The sequence below is a fragment of the Stegodyphus dumicola genome, chromosome 8 (genome assembly GCF_044657685.1).
Source record: "Stegodyphus dumicola isolate Sdum_Otavi_A_Nest chromosome 8, ASM4465768v1".
Classification (NCBI taxonomy): Eukaryota; Metazoa; Arthropoda; class Arachnida; order Araneae; family Eresidae; genus Stegodyphus; species Stegodyphus dumicola.
Genome location: NC_140775.1, coordinates 182,027,233 through 182,045,883, shown reverse-complemented (window position 1 = coordinate 182,045,883; position 18,651 = coordinate 182,027,233). Strand labels below are relative to the sequence as shown.

Below are 18,651 nucleotides of genomic sequence, written 5' to 3'. Positions count from 1 at the left end.
CAAATCAATGAGGAAAACCTTTCTCAAAACAATATTCAGACTTTAAGCCTGTGATTAATATGTAGATGTCTGAGGTATGTAATAAATATTCTTACACCAATATAACACAGTGAGGCGTGCGATGATTCTGGTTACAATTACTATTATTACTAGTAGCAGTAATACTGGGATGCATTTCATAAAATAATAATTATTTATTTTTTTTATTTTATTTTAAGTTTCTGTGAAAATACGCTTGACATTCAATGAAGATATGACTGTCAAATCGTATTTAGAATCTTACTTGCAATGCTTAAGTTGTTGATAATTTTTTCCATGTATTAAATTTATTGAAAATCGTTATAACATATTCATTTCGCGCATATTTTAACATTTACAAGGATTTATTTTTTATTTAATTAATATTATTATTTATATTCAATTACCGCACACTTTACGTGTTCAAGTTTTTGTGAGTTATCACATTTTGCTGTTATGAGTATGCTGTAAAACCTTTAAGAGTAGTGGATAGTTTTGTTTATGTTACGAGCATATGTTATAAAAAAGACATAAATTTTATATGGATTTAAATACTGCACTTTTTTGCCTGTTTCCGTGGTTCAATTCCCGGCGAAGGCGGTTGCTAATTTTTCCTCTTTCCTCCTTCCAAAAATATACCTAATGTCTTTACAATCTTATAGAATTTTATTTCAGTAATAAACAAATCTTAAAAATTCATTCTAATTTCAGATAGCATATTTGTCTATGTTTTTCTTTTGAATCTTCTCTCTTTGTTTTCATACATGCATTTACACATTCAAATGTCATTCCACACTCTGATACTATTTCTAGCATTATCTGTAATGTCATTAAATGACGCTTTAGCCGTTTTACTTTTTTATTGGTATGCTGAAAAGTAAATGATCTTTGTTTCTATCATGTCTTGAAATAGTATATTATAGTATATATTCAAGGCTTAAATTCGACTGAAGTGTGGCTTTCTTATTCTCAATTATCCAGTGAAATTGTTATTTCAGCCAGAGCCCAAAAAAAGACAAAAGCCATTTTTTATTTTATTATTTAACTATTTATCATCAATTTAACTCAATTAATTAAATTTTATTTATGTCTTAACATTTTATGAAATTTTTACAAATAACTATTTTATTATTTCAATTGGTAATTATTTTTTTAATATTTATCTATTTTTGGATGTCTTTCCTGAATGTTCTTCATAAGGCTCGGGGTTTCAATTTTTTTAGAAATTAAGCAGTGGAAGAGCGTCTGCAGAAAATGTGCCGGAGCCATATGAAAGATAGGTTAGGTTAGGTTATTTAATTACGGCAAAGCCTCGAGGGCTATTTACCTAAGGGGAGGAATGCCTTCGTGGAGGACTTTCTAAGGGAAACTGGCTCGTATACACGTTACATATGGGGAACACCAGAAAAACGCCCAAGCAGCCATCCCGTTCGCGGGATTCGAACCTCGTACCGAACTACCAGTGTTCAGCGACTTTGCCGCTCGGCCGCTGGTGGGTCCCCATATGAAAGACCATCACGAATGAGGAACAAGAGTCAATAAACAAAATGACTGTTAAAATCATTAATAATTGAAAAATTAAATAGTTAATGAGTATCAAATTAATTAATAATTATTTTATTGATATTAATAATTAATATTTAGTAATTATTAAACATGTAATTATTATTTACTTAATTCATAATTGATTTATTATTTATTATAATAATTAAAGATTAAAGTACTTAAATAATTAAAATTAAATAAAATGTAAAGAGATGAATTAAAACTTAATAAGCGATTTTTTATATAATTTTATTGCTAAAAATAAAATTTTCTAGATCAAATTTCTACTAAAATAATTGTTCCGTTACATAAAAAAGTGCCGAAGCCTTCTCTAGAATTAGAATATGTCCCAAGAACTAGAAGGTACCAGAACCAGGCTCCGCAATTTAAGCTCTGGCGTTAATTCTTTAAATACTGATCTTAAATGCACAGATTCAGTTTCAGACTTTCTCAAAATAATGTAGAAAATTTTATGAAAATTGTTTTAGATGTAAAATATTTTAGCAAAGTTGGAAGAGAATTCCATATCTATAATTTTAACATCTTAACTTTTTTCAGTTTTCCTACTGTTTGCTTCGACAGATGTGTGTGTGTTTTTTCCCACTATAAATATGATTGCTGCTTCTACCACCTTTAACAATTTTTTTTCCGCCAAAGGACAGGAGAAAACAAAATTTTCTGTGCACAAAATTGAAAATTAACTTATGGTGCCATTGGGCAAAAAGACACTGAAGTTGGTGCATCAACTGACTTAATTACCTATTCTACTAAGAATTTGAAATGTAAACAAATTTCAGCCTCGTTAGGCCTAGCGCCACTTAAACTTTTAAACTGTTGATAATTCTACACCTGTTGCGTGCAGATAAACTAAAGGCATAAAAACCTTAACAGGAACATAAGAACAACATAATTCAACCACTTTTAAAGCAAAAAATGCACAATTTACCAACATATAAGAATAAGAAAACAGAGACCACGGAGAAGGCCAAAAGCATGGGTATTGCTGTCGATTGCAACAAAAAAGGGATGTGCATAACTAGATGTTATAGCATTTCTATTTAAAACTTTCAACGTTCCACGGCTAATCGTTTTTGAGTTATGCGAGATACACACGTACTTACAAAAGTCACGAAAGAAATTTAAATTTATTTTATAATCTGTTTGGGGGAATAAAAATCCTTTATTCTGTTCTTACGTGCAGATGTCATGCACAAAATATATCGTCTAAATGAAAGTGGAAGCGGTCAAAATGTATATGTTCTTTGATATATGTTACCCGCAGTGTTTCGCGATTACAGTGTAGGGTTTATATTTATTTTAACTAACATTTATTTTAAGTTTAAACTATCTTTCCTGTCAAGCCTTACTTTCCCCTGGAACTGCCAATGCCAGAGTATGTAAATTTTAGTAGAACGCGCAAGGATTCAAATTATCAGCGGAAGTATTTTGAGTTAAATAGAAAGGAAACGAGTTCGAGGTGTGCTGTTCGTACTTCACGAGCGCGGAGGTAGTTAGACAGAAATTGAAGAACCCCGCGTTTCGGCCTGTGTGCTTGCCTCGGAGAAGTGTTAATCGTTCAACGTGATATTCAAAGTTTGCTGAATTAGCAGCGATATTGTAAAACGCGGTGAGGTTAGTTACGTTTAGAGAGCCTCGTAGTTAGAGTCTTGTTATTATTTCTTTTCATGTTCTTATTTTTATTTTACCGCCGGGTCGGCGTAGTTTGTGAGCGTCAAGAGCACGCAATTGTAACTTCTTAAGTTGAATAAAAAGGGACTTAAACCCTTAGCAAGACTCTGTCTATTTTCCAGTTTCAACAGTCACCTCTTGGTTGCGTGCAAGTTGGAGGCGCGCAACTCTACAACAGTACTTCATTTACTTCCTACAAGGAAGTAAAAATGGAATGATTTTTAAAAGTTCATCAAAACTGATTATTTTTAAAATGCCAAAATTTTGTTTATACTCTCTGATTTATCTGATAATGGAAATTTCATAATGGTTATTTTATCAATTAGATAATGGTAAATAAGAAAGCCTCAACATTAATTCAAAATGCTTATATCGGATTTTGAAACAATTCATGTTTTGCCATTACGTATTTGTATTCATTCGCATATATCTGAATGAAATACGTTTGGGTGTGAAAACGTCTGTTCAGAAAAAGATTTTGTAGGGATTTATATTTATTTTGAATAACCGGTAAATACAACAAATATACTTGTTAAAATACGTATGAATGATTTTAAACTATGACTTTTATGAACATTTATATTATTATTATAACTAAAAGGAAACGTATTTTACTATTATACATTGCGGTAATATAATATAAATATATTGCGGTATATAATTACATATTGCGGTAAATCGTTCCATTAAAACATTTTTAATGGGTTCTTATCCTCCGGCCGTACAAATTAAGCACAAATTTTTCTCATGCCAGATAATAGTTAATATCTCTAAAAACATCCTATTTTAATTTTGTTAACCAAAACAATCCTACTTCTACTACGACTGTTGTCTGTGCTCTAGGAAAAATTTAAAAGACGTGCTTAAGTAATTTAAAATGTGCTCTGTTACAAGAAATTTACCTTCTGGTAGATCTTCCTAAATGTGAATTTAACATTTGGATGTAGGTTTAAATCCTTTTTGTTTTCGCAAACACGTTTCATTTCATTTTAAAGTGCAAGCTACTTCTTTACCTAATTGAATTTCTTTACACTATATATGATGCACGAAATTACCTTTAATCTTTTTTCCGCTCGCATACTTTTGTCTCTGTTATATATAATCTTTAAGAAGACGGGAATAATGCGAAAATTTAACCGACTTATGTCGAGCAGATCTAAAACACTCGAATTAGAGTAGAATTATAAAATTTTGCTTTCCTGTAATTAATTGCATTTCGCCATTTATGTTCATGCAAGTCGCGAGTTACGAATATTTTTTGCAATTTTAAGATATTAAAAAAAACATATATTTATGTTCTGTACTTTATGTCATTTTAGGAAACGTTTTACTTCCTAGTACGAAGCAAAGGAAGTATTGTAATCGCAGAAAATTTCAGCTATTATATTTCCCAGAAAATATCCATTTTAACCGGTTTCAAATCTATTTAGACGATATTTTTGCGACATGGATTCAAAATGGATTCAGAAGGTATACCTACAGATGCCACGATGTCGTTCTTGAATTATGTGAGTAACTCAAAAAACGATTAGCGTAGAACGTTGAAATTTTATATATGGCTCTGCTATAACAGGCAGTTGTGCACCTCCTTTTTTTGTTACAATCGTCAGAACCAAACGTATATATATATTTATGTATATCCTTTCTCTTAACCGGCTCAGTCACCTCTGCATTTTGAATCTTGTAGGCTGGTAAATTGTGCCCGTTTTGCTTTCATATAATTGGATTATGTTGTTCTTACGTTCCGATTAAGGTTTTTACAGTTAATCTGCACACATTAGTCATAGGGTTATCACCAATTTAAAAGTTGAGAGGTCGCCATTTGTTTACATTTGAAACTCTTTGCAGAACAGTGACTTAGGTCAATTCGTGCACCTACTTCAGTGTCTTTTTGCCTGGTGGGACCAAAAGTTAACTTTCAGTTTTGTGCATTGAAAATTTTGTCTTCCTATCTGTTGGCCGAATTGCTTGTTTTTCCATACAAACTGCAATTTTAATTATAAAAAGAAAATAAACTGTTTTAACTATATTTGGTGTTTTAGGGTTTTCTGTATTTTAAGAATTTTAATAAAGACGTTTTGAGTTCTTATATATTTTTGCCTTGAGGATTCAACTGATTGAACGATTAATAAATCTGAAATGAAATTCGAGGCAATAATTTTAAATAAAGTCCCAAAAATGCGTGTAATTTAATAGGCTTTATATAGTCGTGTGGTGTCTAGATTAGATTTTTTTAAGATTGTGTTAGTTTGTTGTCAAAATTATTTTCTGTTCTGAAATTATTCCCAGTTTCTGCATTCTCAAATCCCTAAGCTCTCAGATTATTACTCACAGAGTTTTTTGATACTATTCTCAAATGATTTGATCCCTTGGAGTTATTAATGTGAAAGTTAACTCGCTAAATGTGTAGGAATGCAAATTAGGAAAGTTCACATTAACTGGTAACTACTCGGACACAGGTAATAAAACTGTGCATTGGTCTATTATCATAAAACATCTTTTTCTTATATATTGCAATAAAAAATGCTAAAACTTCTACTATTTACATATATAATTAAGCACGTATTTGATCTAACTTCGTACTGAAAACCTTCCGAAGAAATGCAGATGCTTTAATTATTTTGTATAGGAAACTGCGTGGCAAAACATTTTCAACGATCTTGCTTAAAGTGCGACAAAAGTTATGTGAAATGATAGAAATATTACTGGAAGCCCATTAGTTCATTGTAGAAGCCACTCCCCTCGGTGGTGATATAGATGTGCACTTACGAAATATGCATCCCATTGATGTTCATGTAGCTTTCACCCAGGACTGGCAACACAGCGCCCTTTAGTTACAGGGTCAAAACTAGCTATATACCATAGTTGCTAAAACTAATTGCATTAGCTATAGTAATAAAGCTTTATCCTTCAGAAATCTGTACCTTTTTTGTACACATTTCTGAAGGATAAAGCTTTATTACTGATAATGAATTTACAGTATTTTAAATATAAAGTAATACGAATACAAAGTACACTGACTACCAATAAGTATTTGGACACTTATGCAAATGACGATATCTGCGCTCCTAAGGTACGTCACGGACTCCGTCGGTATATATCGTGTAGGAAACATCATCGCCTTTAGTCGCATGCAAGATGCCTCGCAGTTCTTAGCTCTCTGATTTCGAGAAAGGTATAATTATCGGGTATCACAAATGTGGCCGATCCTTAAGGGACATATCTAGCGATCGGAAGTACCCAAAATCAACAGTGGCCTATGTGATTAAGAAGTGGAAGGTGAGCGGTGATTGTCGGAATGTGCCCCGAGTCGGCAGACCAACGAAACTGGGAGATAGAGACCGACGAGTGCTGTCCAGAGAAATTCGGAAGAACCGCACCCAACCGATGGCCCTCATCCTCAAGGAGTTTCAACAGGCATCCGGGAGTATTGTTTCAATAAATACCATTCGTAACGAAGCACATCTGCTTAGTTTTCATGGTCGTGCTGCTGCCCATAAGCTTTTGTCCAACCGCGCTGCTCGGTTAATGTGGTGCAAAGCACATCGAAATTGGACCGTAGATCAGTGTAAACGGGTTCTTTGGAGTGACGAATCAAGGTTCACCCTTTACCGTTCGGATGGCAGGGCCTGGGTCTGGTGTCTACCTGGAGAACGTCTCGTGACAGAATGCATTGTGCCAACAGTCAAGTTCGGTGGAGATGGAATTATGGTCTGGGGGTGTTTCTCCTGGGCTGGGACCCTTGGTCCCCATTCATGGTGAGCTCAACTCCGATGCCTACTGCACTATTTTGGATGACAATGCGCTTCCTACGTTGTGGCAGTTTTACGGGTTGGACCTCTGTTACTTTCAGGACGACAATGCCAGTTGTCATGTCTCGAAGTTAACCAAGGCTTGGTATGGTGCCAATAGAGTTGATCGAATGGACTGGCGTGCCCAGAGTCCAGACCTGAACCCTATCGAGAACCTCTGGGACGAGTTGCATCGCCGAATTTAGGGGTGCACTACCCGTGCAAAATCGGTGAAGGAACTTCTATGTCTTCTCCAAGCCGAGTGGAAGAAAATACCACTAGCTGTCATACAAAGACTTGTGGAAAGTATGCCCCGGAGAGTCCACGCTGTAATTACCTCTCGTGGAGGCTCTACCAACTATTGATTTTGAATAAATTTTTCTTTTCTATCACAGGTGTCCAAATACTTATTGGTAGTTAGTGTAGTACTTTATGCCAATAATCTATCTAACTGGAAAAGGGCACCTTTTAATCTCCTTCGTCAAAACACAGACACTCATATCCAGAGCTAAATGAAGAGTGACTTGAAACCACTTCTAAATCAGCGTCTGAAACCTCATACCACAAACTGTCCTCTGTACTACCCAGTGCATTACTGACGCCACACTTCTTAAATGACTCAACCACTGTTTCTGTTTTCAGAGCATACTATGAAGCTTTGACTCATTCACAAACGACGTATCGACGCAATAAGTATCGACATATAAGATGCAGTATCGGCGTATAAGACACACCCCGTTTTTCAGACCTATTTTCAAAGAAAAAGTGTGTCTTATACTTCGGCAAACACGGTACTTGCGTATTTTCCTTACTTTCCTAATAAATTCCATATTAATATATGCGATGAAATAGAAATAGAGAAAATATATGGTGTATACTATCTCTGAAGATGGTTTATGTGGTAACACAGCGCATTCAAAAGCACACAAAGATACGTTAATATTTTTATATTATGCGTCTTTATCTGTGCTTTTACTTGTGCACATAAAAATGTATTTCAAAAGATTTATTAGTTCACACAATATTACTTTTACTTACACAAAATGATTCCCTATTTGTGCATATATTTTTCATTGTTACCATAAATCAGATGTTTCTAAATCATATGCTGAAAAATCTAAGAGGGTACGCGAGGGGAGGGGGGAATATACGAGAAAATACAGCTTCCATCATATTTTAATTTGTGTTTCTTAAGGGGTGTTGGAACCCCAAAAATCTTCAAAAAATTGTGATTTCGGATTTTTGCATTTTCAAATTCCCTACACTTTTATCTTTCTAAAAATACCATTCTTTAATCTCTATGAAAATTAGAACTGTAAAAAATCTAGTTTTAATTTGTCATCTACTGCTTTCATCAATGTGGAGTTTTACATAAAAACGCGTTTTTCTTCAAACGTGATTTTTTTATACTCGATGTACCTTTTCTCAGGAACTACTGCTCACAGGTATCTAAAATTTTTATGGCTTATTTATTAGGTTCTCTAATATTTACTGAAATGAGCTTTTTGTAATAAACTTTGAAAAAAAAAATTTTAATTTTTTTTGTATGAGAAAAGTGCTAAATTTTACTATGCCTAACAAAATATTCTGTAATTTACTTTAAGGGGACTCATACACCTTAAAAACTGTAAGATGTTCGATTAGGTGACTGTTGCAAGAATTGGGATAACTTATTTATTTTAAAAGCAATTACTACCAACTTTTCACAGCTGACTACATAATACAGCTGCTTTCTGAAATAGTAATCAGAAAGTTTGTGTTGCCACAAATATTTTTATAATTTAATCCGTTTTGGGACAAAATTTTCCGTCATGTTTCCAACTTGCGCGCACAGTTTAAAACATTCTGTTTCATCATTTAATTCCATATTTAATATATAGCTTTTATAACATTTGGAAACTACTGTGAACCTAAAATTCTAAAAATTTCACGTTAAATTTTTATTTTATTTTGATTTCAGTTTATAAAATGTATTTTACTAAAAATTTTTTTAATGTTTTCGTCCATAAAATTTTTCAATACTAAAATTTTCACCAGATTGTTGGTTCAGTTAGAAAATAATGCCCATATAAAGAATTCCATCAAATTTCAAGTTTGTACCATTATCCATTTTTAAAATATCATGCGCGCAAGGTGGAAACATGGGGAAATATTTTGTCACAAAGAGGATTAAATTACAAAAATATTTGTGGCAACACAAACTTTCTGGTTACTAGTTTACAAAGCAGTTATATTATGTAGTGAGCTGTAAAAAGTGGGAAGTAATTGGTTTTAAAATAAATAAAATATCCCAATTCTCGCAACAGTCACATATTCGAAGATCATGAGGGGTTTAAGGTGTACGAGTCCCCTTAAAATTCAAAATGTTTCAAAAGCTCATTTCAGTATAATCAGATAGGTATACTTTAATTACAGAAAAAAAAATTTCAAGCTTGTATCTACAGCAGGTTTTAAGAAAATGGCCAATTTAACAGTGTCGGTATAGGGTTTTCTGATACCCCTTAAAGGCAAATACGAGTTCTTAATTACTTATAGGAACACAAGCTGATAATTAATGAAAGCCTTTGCAGTGTTTATAAAAGCGTTATGGTACTTAAAGTTTCATCAATGCATCGTCATAACCTCTGTTTAAATTTCCAGAATTTCAATGTATGGTTCCTCAACGTTCCATTAAGCTTCGCTGCATCTTTTAATTGCAATTACTCCAAATGCTTTCCCAAATCAGGTCACAATTCCAATTATGCTTGGGATGAAAAAAAAAAAAAAAAACTCCAACCTCTAAATCTGAAAGCATTTTTTCTTCGTCTCTTGCTTTTTTCCCATTACGATGCCAGAGACTCAAGACATTAAGTCGCAAAACTGACTTTTACAAGAGATAATTATAATTCGGTCCCCATCACAACCCACTATCCATAATAGGGGACCAGCTCTAATTAACCCTCATTATACTTAACAAGGCCGTCTTAGTTTCCTATATAAGCCATATATCCCAGTAATGATCGTTAATTATCTTAGGTTCCTTTTGGAGAAGAAAAGGCCAAGTTGGTATCCATGTATGGAGAGCAAGGAGATAGGAGGAGGGAAAAAAAGGCAAATTAAGATCTTTACTGCATGGCAAGAGATAATTCCTCTGGCGGTAGGTACGCGATTAAGACTAATTACTTAGGCTTAGCTGCTAGATAAGCCGCAGCTTATTGGGGAGGGTAGCAAAAGGGAGGCGTGTAACTCTGTGTATTGGTAAACATGATTTTGTGGAGGAGAAAGTTAGTAAAGATGGGGGGGTAAGGAGTGACTGCCGGCAGCAGCGAATCGATGAAGGTTTTGATTGGCTCATTAGGGTCACATGGCGAAATACTGATGTATTCAAATCACATGCGGGACCATATATTAGGCAACGAGATTTTTCTCATTTGGAAATGATGTCGATGACATTTTAAAAGCATTGTTTGTTATAATTAGCAAAAGGTACCCAATTAGTTATAAAACAGACTCTTAAATAATTCCGGTATAAATATTTTTTTTTAAAATAAAATTTGATACTGTGTTTAAAAATGAGTTTAAACTGGAAGCACTTTGATATTTAATACTTCAAATTGATGTTTTAACGTGATAATGACAATTATAATAAGTGAGTTTCATGTTATATTGCTTTATAATAAAAATTTAATGAGTTCTAAATGTGTTTGTAAAATGTTACCATATACTAATATGTATGTAAATTGTTACAATAGAGTAAGATGTAGTAAATATGCATGTACAAGTTACCATATACTACTAATGTATATTATATTATGTGCTATGAATAGAGAAAGTGGTTATGTAATAATTTCATAGGATAAGAGTAAGCTGAAGAAAAAATTACAATGCTTGTACTTTTATTAGGTTAGGGGTTTTATTTCCTTTTTATTTCTTTTTGTTGTATAATACAGCCTGCTAAATGCAAAAGAATAAATTAATCTTAGTAGGCATGTAAAATAATCTTATAGCTATTAATAAAATTGTAATTTCTTAGCAAGTTAATATTATAATAGTATTTTATATTAAATACTAAGGGAAAAATGAATTATTGGCTTACATTTTTATGAAAATTTTAAGCAATAAAATCTCTAAATAAATGGCTTTAAAATTTGGAAATAATAATTTATTTCTTCTAATACCTTATTTACAACTTAACAACCTCGTTAGTTCTCTTTCCCTCAAGGCAGACTCGTCGATTTGAAAAGTGTCTTCAGGTTTCAGTAACGGCACTACATCTTCTAGGTTAAATGTTTCCTGGATCGTTACCCCTTCCATCATCACTTCGTGTTTTTTACCCCTCAGAATGCAGCGAAAATGATAAGAGGTAATTGATGACTTACTTGGTCACTCTTTCTCCGCAGCAGGGTCATATCAGAATCACATATAACAAAGTTCACTTAAAAAGACGGAAAAGAAGAATGCCTCCTTTCAGCTGGCATTGCAATGAAACTACCGCTGATTTGAAAGCCTGTCCTTAGGGGATCGTCTTTGTTAATTTTCAGGTAAGAGACTATGGAACAGAAAAGAATTTTCCTCCTGGGTAGGGATCCGATGTTCAACATCTTTGAGTGTGACAAGCCATGGAGGTAGGAAAGGGAGGAGGGGCCATTCCGCGCTAGAAGTGAAGCACTGCTTTGAAGCGTGGGTCACCAGACGGGGTGTTCTTTGTTTACATTCAGAAGCTCGCTTGACAAGATTCTGATAGTATTTCGACACAAGTCAGTTCCATAGAAATCGAAAAAGGAACACTCTCGCATGAAATAAACATTCATAGTGTAATGGATAATAGCAATTTGTATAGTTTACTGACATTTACGCAAAAATCACATCTTGGTTATTTTTCGATAACTAACAACAGCGATTTTGATTATGAATTTGTTTTATAAAATTCTAAGCTGTTGCACTACAAAAATATAGATTTTAAGAAAATTGCTAAAAGAGATCTGCCAAAATTTATTTTCTAGAAGATTTGAAAAGTTTGAAACTTGATGGCTAAATGTAAATATAAAATTATGTATGTTAAAATATTAGTAATTAGGCACATAGGTCAGATTAAGTTTTTATTAAATAGAGTAACGCATGCAAGGGCTATCTGCCTAAAGAGAGAGATGCCATTGTGGAGGAATTTTGAAGAAAAACTGACCTTTGAGTGGGTATTAAAAATAATACTTATAATTTTCATTCAAATTATAATTATATATATTTTTTATGTAAAACTTTCGGGTGTATGCTAAATTAGTGTAAATTACTTTACACGAAAAATATAGTGAATGCACAGAAATTAAAGATTTGCACATGCCGGAAATGATAAATAGGATATATGTATGGATATTTATGCATGTGCTTGCAAAAAGCATGTATCTGCCTTTGACAGAATACTTAAATATTCATTAAATTATTTATAAATGTATTTGAAATGAAGAATTTATTCATTTATAAACAACTGTGAAAGTACTGTGAAGAAATCTAATGATTAAATGTATCTAATTTATAATGATTATAAATGTTATCTAAATATATAATAACCTTAATATTGAATTGTAAACATAAATTGAAATCCTGTTGACAAATACGTTATAAAACTATTTAAGCAAGAATTGTTCGTATTAGAAAGCAATCTGTTAAAAGGTATTGTAAAGCAAATGCTATGAGATGCGCACTTAAGAACGTAATAAAGAGTTTTGGAATATGTATTGTTGAAATGAAGGGTAAAAAAAAAATCTGATAAGTATAATTAAAAGAATTATTTCCTTTACATTTTATAATAACTCAGTTACAAGTTTTAAATAATACTTTAAAAAAAAAAACTTATTTTATTCCCTTTCAGAAATGTTCAGAGAAAGTCAAATACTATTTAATACCTATTTAATTATTAGGAATTAGCGAAATACTTATTTAAAGTATTTCGCTAATTCCTTATAATTCTCTAATTTAAAATGAACCGAATAGAGCATTAATTATAAATTGACTTATATTTTTCGATTTAAAAGAAGCCAAAAAATCATGTCATATTTAAGAAAGTATTTTAGGAAGAAGCTCTATAAATAGAAAAGAAATAATGCATAATTTTAATATTAATAATACAATAAACTTTGATCTTAAGATTTGTACCTTAACCGAATAAAATCGAATTACCTTAATTTTTTTTCTAATGTAATTAACGAAAACTTGTGAATATATTTCATTCAAATTAAACCATTCTGAGAAAACTGTCCTGTGAAAAGTATAGCATTTAATTCCATTCAGAATGAAATGCTGTTTAAAAATATGTTGTTTTCACATACTGAGGACTCTGAAGTGTTGTAGAAAAAGAAAATATATACATTTATATGTATATTTGCGACGTAATTACAAAATATTTACACCCGAACGCGTCAAATCCCATAGAACTCAATGGTAAATGACCCAATGTTTTGGTCACCACGTAGGGATCGCCGGTGCTTCAGAGCAGGGTACGGAGAAACTTGTTTAGGGCGACTCCATCTTACTTCCTACCTCCATGTGACAAGCGGGGGGGGGATAAATAAGTCTTGACAACTGGTAACAGGGAGAAAGAAGAAAGAAACATTTTTTTTAATACAGTTTGAGACGCAAAAAAATTTATCTTTGGAGTGGGGAAGGCAGCAGTATTTGAGTGTTGTAGAACGGTGAAGCGAATGAAATTTTCAATGAATGAAGAAATTTTCAATTTTCCTTTGATGATAGATCTGTTAACTCTGAGCACTGCAGTCTGCAATATTAATAATGTTTACTGATTATTTGATATTGGGATTATTGGGAGAAATCAAATAAGTATGTTGTCTTTTCACTGAGGCCCACCAGCGGCCGAGCGGTAAAGTCGCTGAACACTGGTAGTTCGGTCCGAGGTTCGAATCCCGCGAACGGGCTGGCTGCATGGGTGTTTTCGTGGTTTTCCCCATGTGTAACGTGTATACGAGCCAGTTTCCCTTAGAAAGTCCTCCACGAAGGCATCCCTCCCCTTAGGCAGATAGCCCTAGTGTGCTTTGCCATAATTAAATACACATACACTCTTTTCACTGAATCACATATCCATCTATTTCGGTTTCACGGTGTTCTATTTTCACTGAATTCAGGATAATAATATCACAATATAATATTGTGCACAGCTAGTAGTAAGCCCATGTAACTGTGCAGCGGAAATGACGTCAGGAAAAAACGCCGAGGCATGTGACGATATTTCTGCCGCACGGTTACCTGGTCTTACTATTGAGACATAAAACGTATGGCTATTCACCTGTACATACAGTATTGAAAAAATCCAATCCGACGTTAATTTCAAGCATATCTACTTCATCAAAGAGCAATATTTTGAATGGATCTCTGTACATGGAATATTTACTATGGCTAAATGAGAAAATCATGCACCTTTTATTCCGAAGCTTGGTCTACCACTAACGTGAAATAATGTAACAGCGGTTATCGATACAGTTAACTATTTTCAAGCTAATTTCTGTGTTTCATTGCTTTTTATTCACAAACGGAATAATTTATCGTTCAAGTATATTTATGTGGCTTCCTTTTTGTGCAATAAATGGATGGTAATTATTTTTTAATTTATTTTTTTCTGTCAGTTTCTTAAAATTACAAACAAGTATACGCATAATTTTGAAATTAAAAAAAAAATAAAGTAAATGCTAACCTGTGATTACACTGTTGGCATGCGAAACACTCTAAGTGGTAGACATTGCCTCTGGCTCGCATCACCATTTCAAAGGCTGGTATAGTCTTATTGCACGCTGAACAAAGTCCCGTTGTTCCAAACAACCTGTAAAAGTAAAAACTGTAAATATTTTGTAGTTTTGTAGTAGTATATATAAATGAAATGGTAAGACTTCAGTACTACTTTTCTGTAAGACATTTTTTTAAAATTTCCAATGATAATTAATACTACAAAATAGAAATATCAATAGATGCAGTAAACCCTTCTCGAATACGGATTCGCGAAAGCGATATAATGTATTTTTCTTTACTTCCAGCATGGCTTCGATGTGTAACGGTAGCACACTCGGCGGCATATTTCACAAGTGCACATCAGCGTAGCCACTGAGGGAGGGGTTTCGAAAATGGGCCAATGAGCTTCTATTGCTCTTGTGACGCTAAATCTCCGTGCAAGTAAGCGTATGTTGTTTATCTTTTAATTGGCATTTGTTTCGCAGTTATGAATGCATGGCGTAATAGTAGAAAATCTCGTAGTGCTTCCGTTTTATGAGTTTAATTAATCGCTACCATTTCCCTTTCGCGATTTTTTACTACGCAATAATATTTGGATTGATGTTCATGGCATATTATCGCTCTTTACGTCGAGAAAATGACTCAAGCTACAGTTAGCCTCGAATATTATGCATTTACTAACACCTGTGGATTAAGAGAATACAAGTATATAGTTTTTTTTTTTTTTAATTGAGATGAGAAGGACTGGAAGTGTTACAAGAAATCTAGTGTTTTCTTACTTTAGTGCTTGCATTCTTTCGATTTTGAAAGTGTAAGATTCAGAATACATATTGTGTATGATCTGATTATATCCATTGTTAACACTAAAAGTTATATGTGAATAAATTAAATTTATTCGTTGTGAATAAGATACATTTATTCTGTTTGATGAGTATTTCTTGTGTAGACAGTATATTTAAGAGTGAAGAGTTATTAAACGTGAAATTTAACGAACTAAATGTATACGACTGCAAATTAGTAAAGTTCACTTTAAATAAAATTCTGCATTGGCTATTATTATAGAACATCTTTTTCCTAAAGACTGCAAAAAAAAAAAAATGGTTCTGACTTCTGTTTACATATATAATTGGTGTAAATATTTTTCTCATATGCATAGTTTTATGTAAAGATAGCATTCGGGATCAGATGTTTATCACGTATTTCTCTCTTCATCTTATTTACCACTTATTAAGTATTATTTCAAATGCATATTTTTGCGGAGTATCCAACATGCGTTTGTATTTATTTCAAATTCTTTCAACCAGGTAGTGAAATCTTCACATTTGGTCTAACTTTGCAATGAAAAATTTCAGAAGAAATTGACGATGCTTTAATTATTTTGTACAGAAAGTTACATGGCAGAATATTTTCAGCATGCTTGCTTAAATCTTAAAACATGCAAAAGGTCATGTGACATGAGGGAAATATTACTTGATGCCCATTAGTCCATCCTAGAAGCCACTGACTCGGCTACACAGATGTGAACTTGTCAAATATGCGTCCCGGCGAAGGTAATGCACTTTTATCACGTAGACATAGCATCACGTATACATAGCTAATGCACTTTTATCACGTAGCATCACATATCTTACTTTTGTCTTCCTCATCATCCCCCCCTCATATTATTGACTCTTCTCCCTACATGTATGGTAGAATTAAATCAAAACTTCTTTCGTCTGTTTTATCTGCTTCATATTGAATTTATTTTTGTTGTCCTACATTTATTTATTTTCATTGTTTTGTGTGAATAGTTTGTTAAGTTTATATCAGCAATCTTCTGTGGTCAGGAACAAACTAATCCATTAATTAAACTTTTCGAATGACAGACTGAAACGAACTGCATTCGTGGACCGATGTTTCAATGCACAAAAATAACCCCATAAAGACCCAGACACACAATACCAATACCACTGGAAATAGCAATCCCTGTTTTGAAACATCCTACTCTGTTGTTGTCACTGATATCCTAGACTGCTTCGTTAATGTTGTTTTGCACATTTTGTAAAGAGCAGGTATTTTTTAGAAAGCAAGGCATTTGAAGTATTCAGAAAAAAAAAAGGAAATAATTAGATCAAATGAATAAAATGTCACAGTCATATTGGGAAACATTTGCTCTTGAAAAACAGCTTATCGCTTTTTTCAAAAACGCAGTTTAAGGTTTTAAATACTTTTGTCTGCATAGTCATGTAGTGTATATATAATGCTTTTATTTCTCTAAAATGTTTCAGAAATTTTCGACTTGTCGATTTATAGACTGTGCTATTCGAAGCTTTACGAAAAACATCTAATCCGCATGAGATCCAACTACAGATTCTATTTACATTCTGTGTAGCCAAACATTTTGTGGGCCACCAGCGTGAGTGAGTATTTAGAGTGAGTATTTAACGCCTGCTCTTTTAAGGTAATGGTTAATAAATTGATTGGGCATTAAATTATTTCGTTTTTGAGCTTTCCGAAGAGAAATATTCATGTTTCCGCACTCCAGAAACGTCCTGAAATTCACGATATTAAAATTTCGAACAACAAACTAAGCATCATCACGCCCACCAGCGACCGAGCGGTAAAGTCGCTGAACTCTGGTAGTTCGGTCCGAGGTTCGAATCCCGCGAACGGGCTGGCTGCACGGGTGTTTTCGTGGTTTTCCCCATGTGTAACGTGTATACGGACCAGTTTCCCTTAGAAAGTCCTCCACGAAGGCATCCCTCCCCTTAGGCAGATAGCCCTAGTGTGCTTTGCCATAATTAAATACACCACACCACCACCACAAACGTTTTGTGTTTTTAAGATACAATAACACGCCGAACAAATATTAACTTTGTAATTCTAAGTTAATGTTGGAAGTGAAGAATCCCAAGAACTGATAAGCGAATAATCGCTTAAGTTCGGGTGACAACAAACAACAAGATAGAAGGCTAACCAACCCTTTATTATTCCAATAAGATTTAACGAAACTCCGCCTGGGAGTGCACAAACAAACCCGACACTTGGGCTTGAACTTAAGAGACTAAGAATTAAACTAAAATTAAGATTAACTACAGAAATATAGCCGAAGCTATCAAGATTCAAATCGAGTTGGCCCCTTAACTTATTTGACTCCGAAGCTTAGCAAGGGCCTGAGTGCGGTCGAGCGTAATAACGGCTTTCAGAGAGAGAGTGGCCAAAAAGGCAAACGCGCGTAAATCAGAAACTCTGATTCTCTCTGACTCTGTAAGTAACTTCGTGGTTTAAATACTGCTCCTCCACATTAAATATTCAACAAGATTCCAGACCTAAGTTCTGGCCGGAAGTAGTAAGTTGAATTTAGGAATTGGACAGGAAAGGAACTTAATATTTAACTGTTAATAAAATTAACATAATCCTTACAAACTTAGAAGCCAAACAACAAAAAATGAGCGTTATATATTCAAAGGCCGACGAATATGGCCCGATAGTCGTCATGGATAAGAACACTTACATCGGTGGTGTCACTAAACTCTTGAACAAAGGACCATATAATCCGATCCCTAAAGATGCTTCACCTTCGGACCTGTCAAAAATAAAAACTGCGATCAAATCTTCACAAATCCTTTCAAGCAAACTTAAAACATTCGCTTATCCCATCTGTTGCGAATTGTGCCAGATTATATGCTCTTCCTAAAATTCATAAAAGTGGTATTTCCTTTCAGTCCTATTTAGGCCAACCAGCGGCCGAGCGGTAAAGTCGCTGAACACTGGTAGTTCGGTCCGAGGTTCGAATCCCGCGAACAGGCTGGCTGCATGGGTGTTTTCGTGGTTTTCCCCATGTGTAACGTGTATACGAGCCAGTTCCCTTAGAAAGCCCTCCACGAAGGCATCCCTACCCTTAGGCAGATAGCTCTAG

General features: G+C 33.7%; 1 protein-coding gene across 2 annotated transcripts in view; it reads right to left on the bottom strand.

The window, feature by feature from the left end:
• Window positions 1-18,651, bottom strand: part of LOC118184528 (LIM domain only protein 3-like) — a 428,883-nt gene that overhangs the window by 12,645 nt on the left and 397,587 nt on the right. For both annotated transcript variants that reach the window (XM_085822807.1, XM_035354215.2), the window contains exon 4: window positions 14,722-14,847. In XM_085822807.1, coding sequence (XP_085678933.1) covers window positions 14,722-14,847 — 126 coding nt within the window. The remainder of the gene's footprint in view (window positions 1-14,721; window positions 14,848-18,651) is intronic.